Source organism: Olea europaea, chromosome 1 (assembly GCF_002742605.1).
Source record: "Olea europaea var. sylvestris chromosome 1, O_europaea_v1, whole genome shotgun sequence".
Classification (NCBI taxonomy): domain Eukaryota; kingdom Viridiplantae; phylum Streptophyta; class Magnoliopsida; order Lamiales; family Oleaceae; genus Olea; species Olea europaea.
The window spans coordinates 6,596,662-6,600,928 of NC_036237.1; the positions used below are offsets into that span (position 1 = coordinate 6,596,662).

A 4,267-nucleotide genomic window follows, 5' to 3' on the forward strand; every position below is an offset into this window, starting at 1 on the left:
CTAACAAATTCTATAAAAATCTCATCAAATATGGTGAAATTTCAAAAGATTTGATTATATTTATTTTTAAGCTTGAAATCCATCAAAATCATTTAAAATCCTTCTATCAGCGAAATCTTTATAAATTCATTAGATATTGAGGATACATAAATTTTAAAAGATTTCATTAAATTTCATTAAAATCTCAATTGGGGACACCTAAATTTTAATGAGTTTTTATTAAAATCCATTGAAATCTCAATTGAAGACATCTAAATTTAGAACGCTTTTTAAAATTTATAACAATCTTAATTGAGTACACCCCCTTAAGTCGTTCTAAATCCTTCTGTCTCATTCCCGTAATAGTTGCACATTAAAATTGGACAAAGGTCAATAAAGTTCGCAAATAGAGCATTTTAGATGTAAAGAAGCTAAGAGTACTCAAGATCATACAAAATTATGGATGAAAGACCTTTTCTGACCATGAAGAAATTATATCTATTTCGATGAAATATTTTCATTTATAATAAGTGGTCCAAAGTGTTTGGTTACACGCAGGGTGATACTGAATAAAGAATTCCCGTACGATGGTAGGTTTTCATAAAATAGGCTACCATACACGTGCATTACCTTAGTCGGCATGCATTCTCAGAGATGACACTCCTAAAGAAGAAAATGATCGATCATATGTTGGATGACATCTGCACCTTCAGTTTGCATGTAATCCTCTTTTACCTGAATAATTTTCAGACGCGACCAAGAATCAGCTTCTTGTTTATATACTCGACAAGAAACAGTAATGATACGAGGTGAAAAATAAAGACAGTGCTTCAGATTAAGAAATACAGATTATATGGAATGCACACATCAACTAATGTAAAGCATAAGACCTGAAGAGTCAAGACTTCAAGATGGGACTTCCAACTCCCAAAGTGAACGCTATGCTACACAGTATCCTACTAGAGACCCCATGGCTCATGCAGTAATGCTCATAAAGTATCACTAATGGAGCTACAACAATTATAGAATCCCACTTTGCCCGGATACATAAATGTTTGTGTATTCTACAAGCACGACTTGTGCCAATACTATGGAGGCTTTTTCCACGTGGAAGCAGAATAGGGATGGGTCATCACAAGGCCTAAAACCTTACGTCGTCATTTAGGTTTGATGGGTCGTTGCAGAATGATATCAGATTTTAGTACTTAGTCCAGAGTTGTGCTAGCAAGAATGCTGGCCCACCAGAGGGCAAGGATTGCAGAATTCCACATCGCCCAAAGATGGAAATGTTGTGCGCTATATATGTAAAGACTTGTTTTCCCATATGGTCCAGAACACTACGCATGACTAGTCATTGAACTAATATCTTAGTGGATGTACATAAAAGGAATTTCTATCATAGTAGAAGATGGAGTTAAAATATTCCATCTCTGGCAAGAGATTGCAGCCTCATTGTTCCTGAGAAAGCGGTCTATAGCATTCTGTGTACAATGGACATGCATGTATCATTCATGCAAATGATAACATATCCAAGCATGTAGAAACGTAGCAGGAGGGAGGGAGGATGGTAGGGGCAGAGATACCTGAATAATACTATGTGCAGCAAATTTAAGCTTGCTCCTGTGGAAGCTGACATCCACTTTTTCCCATGTAACGCGAGATAGGCCAATCACCAGCTCCTCTGCATCACATAAGCCAGCATAAAATTATTACACCATTTAGAGTTAATCAACAAAAATTTTCAAAGGTCAAAATGAGAAATTCACTGCAGAAGAAACAAAGTTGAGCAAGAGATTGGCACAGACAAGTTGACAAACGAAGTACACATAGGCTGCTTGTTTCTAGAAATCCTGAAGAGATCATAGAAGACAACGTAATAGATCTTGTAAAGCTTTAACCACGAAGTTTAGGAATCTTGTCAAAATAACTGCTATTGATATTCTGGTGGTACTAAGGTCCTTCGAGTTGCCCGTTTTCATGCTCCAAGTTGCATTTTTCATTTAATTCTTTATGGGAATGTGGGAAAAAAAAAATTCTATAAACTTTGGCGAGGAGAAATCTAACTATATTAACAGCATTAAATTGATGATTTCATTAAATGAAGAATAATTGAGAAATCATCAAGAACATAACTCGTGCTACTTAAATGATTAAAGCAAGTAAACTCATGCACAAAACGGAAGGCAGCCAAAATAATCCTCCCACACTAGTTACTATATATTCAACATACAGAATGCTCACATTATAGACTTGGCAGAAATAGTTTCCATACCATGCTAAACGCTTGGAGATCCTATATTTCTAGAAGACTTTGAAGTTAAAAATAACTCTGTTTGGATTTTGCAGGAAATGAAATATCGAAAGCCAACGAAGTTCACTTATTTGAAAGAATTTCTAAAATGTGGACTTTACCTAGTAAGTCCACCTAGGATAGCTTATCAAACACTCACGACTCTTTTAAATGTACTGCTAAAATCCTAAAATCCACTTGTAAGAGTATTGCTGATCATTTTCTTAATATTTAAGGCTAAAAAATCATTCCTGCATAAATTATAATACCACTTTGAACAGTCCAGATGAGTTAATTGTGGCAGTTAAAGTTCAAATAAATCTTCATTAGGACGTAGGGATCACCAAATAACCAGGTGAAAAGAGAGACGCAACCAACAAATGCAGCAGCAGAGACATGTTAAAGAGCAGCATAAAGACACATAATTATTAAGCAGAACATGAAATTAAGTTACAGACCTTCCAGCTCATCTAAACCATCATCACTTGTCGAAACAGACTCGCACTGCTCTCCATCACTTGCTTTGCAGTGTTCTTCATAAACGATATGTGGATATTTTTCATCTAGAGAATCCTCCCACTAAGAGAGAGAATATTAGTAGAGTCATGCAATTGCAATAAAAATGTAAATGCTTAATTAATTGAATGGTGATAACATACCTTGGGCAGTTCAATATTACGTCTTATTGATGATGTTCTCCAGCCAACTATATCTAAGTGAAATTTTGTGAAGGAAGACAAGGATGGTAGAAACTAACCAAGTGTAAAATATATAGTAAACATTATTTAGCCCATTAAAAAATGCAAATACAATAAGGCTCAAAAAATCAGGATACGGTCATACCCAACATTTGAATATGCCACCCGGCGTTCGAACGAACGCAAAGCAGACCTGCATAAATGAGTTGCAAAAGATATAAACACTAGCGTATCACACATACTTTTACATGCATATGAATATCTTGAAATAGCCTGGAGAGTATCAAATCTGATTAATGTAAGGAAAGAGGACAGAAAAAATACATATAATGTAATTCCTCGCTGTCTTCTAGCATGCGTCGTAATAATGGAGGCTTTCCTTCATCATCATCTACAAGAAAGAGGTGCTGGCCTGTTCTTCTGAATATCAAATGAATTACAAAACCAGCAACTCTCTCAAAAGCAGGCACACCAAAAAGAAATGGTACCTATCCCGGCCAAAACATAATTAATGCTACAACAAATCCAAGAATTATGACTGTGATTTGGCATGACAATCAGAAGATTCAGAACTAGTAATCTAGTATGACTGGTTTAATATTAAGATCAGCAGCAATGCAGTGTCAGGATAAGAATATCCCTTCTCCTCAAAGTTGAGGCAACAGAAGGAAAAGAATAAAAAGTTTCTTATATCAGAAATTGACATGTCATTCATGACAAACCCAAATAAAGACTATCTTTTTCTATTGACATGATATAGGTTACACTACTCCCCTCCTAAAAGATTGAACCACAATAGATGCATAAAATTCATCAGCCAACCAAATGAACATTCAGCTTACATTGAGAGATCTAATGCCTTCGATTGCAATAGAAGGCTTAGTTTGCATCCTACAGGCCAAGTTCGTCCTTGCAAATTCAACATCTAATGGTGAATAAGATACAAATTATGCAGATCACCAAAAGGTCCAAGAAGTTAACGAAGATAGTTTTCCAAGGGCCAACAATCCTAAAGCTCTAATACGAAATTCCAAAAAGGGGGCAAGCAGCCAGCCACATGCTGAACAAACAATTTCATAACTTAACTGCCATGGTAATTCTAACAACAATTATAGCCAGGTATCGTAAAAAATTTCCCAACTCACCACATCTCCAATACATCACATATCTATTTGCTAACATAAAAAAAGGCATGACATATAAGATAAATATTATTTACAATTAATGTATTTTATCACTGTCTTGAGCATAAAACTTCAATTCAACATAAGAATCCCAAAAAGAAGAAGAAGAAGAAGAA

At 35.3% G+C, this 4,267-nt stretch overlaps 2 protein-coding genes across 2 annotated transcripts in view; one reads left to right on the plus strand and one right to left on the minus strand.

The window, feature by feature from the left end:
• Positions 1 to 457: 457 nt before the first annotated feature.
• LOC111390136 lies at positions 458 to 4,243 on the minus strand. The gene is made up of 6 exons (XM_023015167.1): positions 3,292 to 4,243; positions 3,105 to 3,160; positions 2,929 to 2,981; positions 2,728 to 2,848; positions 1,563 to 1,660; positions 458 to 714 (listed from the first exon to the last, which is right to left on the minus strand). Exons 1-6 carry the CDS (start codon positions 3,321 to 3,323, stop codon positions 643 to 645), a joined length of 432 nt encoding a protein of 143 aa, XP_022870935.1. The 5' UTR covers positions 3,324 to 4,243; the 3' UTR covers positions 458 to 642.
• LOC111403686 (ubiquinol-cytochrome-c reductase complex assembly factor 1-like) overlaps positions 3,322 to 4,267 on the plus strand; it is an 8,798-nt gene continuing 7,852 nt past the window's right edge. The window contains exons 1-2 of the mRNA XM_023032282.1: positions 3,322 to 3,371; positions 3,728 to 3,869. Coding sequence (XP_022888050.1) covers positions 3,322 to 3,371; positions 3,728 to 3,869 — 192 coding nt within the window. The remainder of the gene's footprint in view (positions 3,372 to 3,727; positions 3,870 to 4,267) is intronic.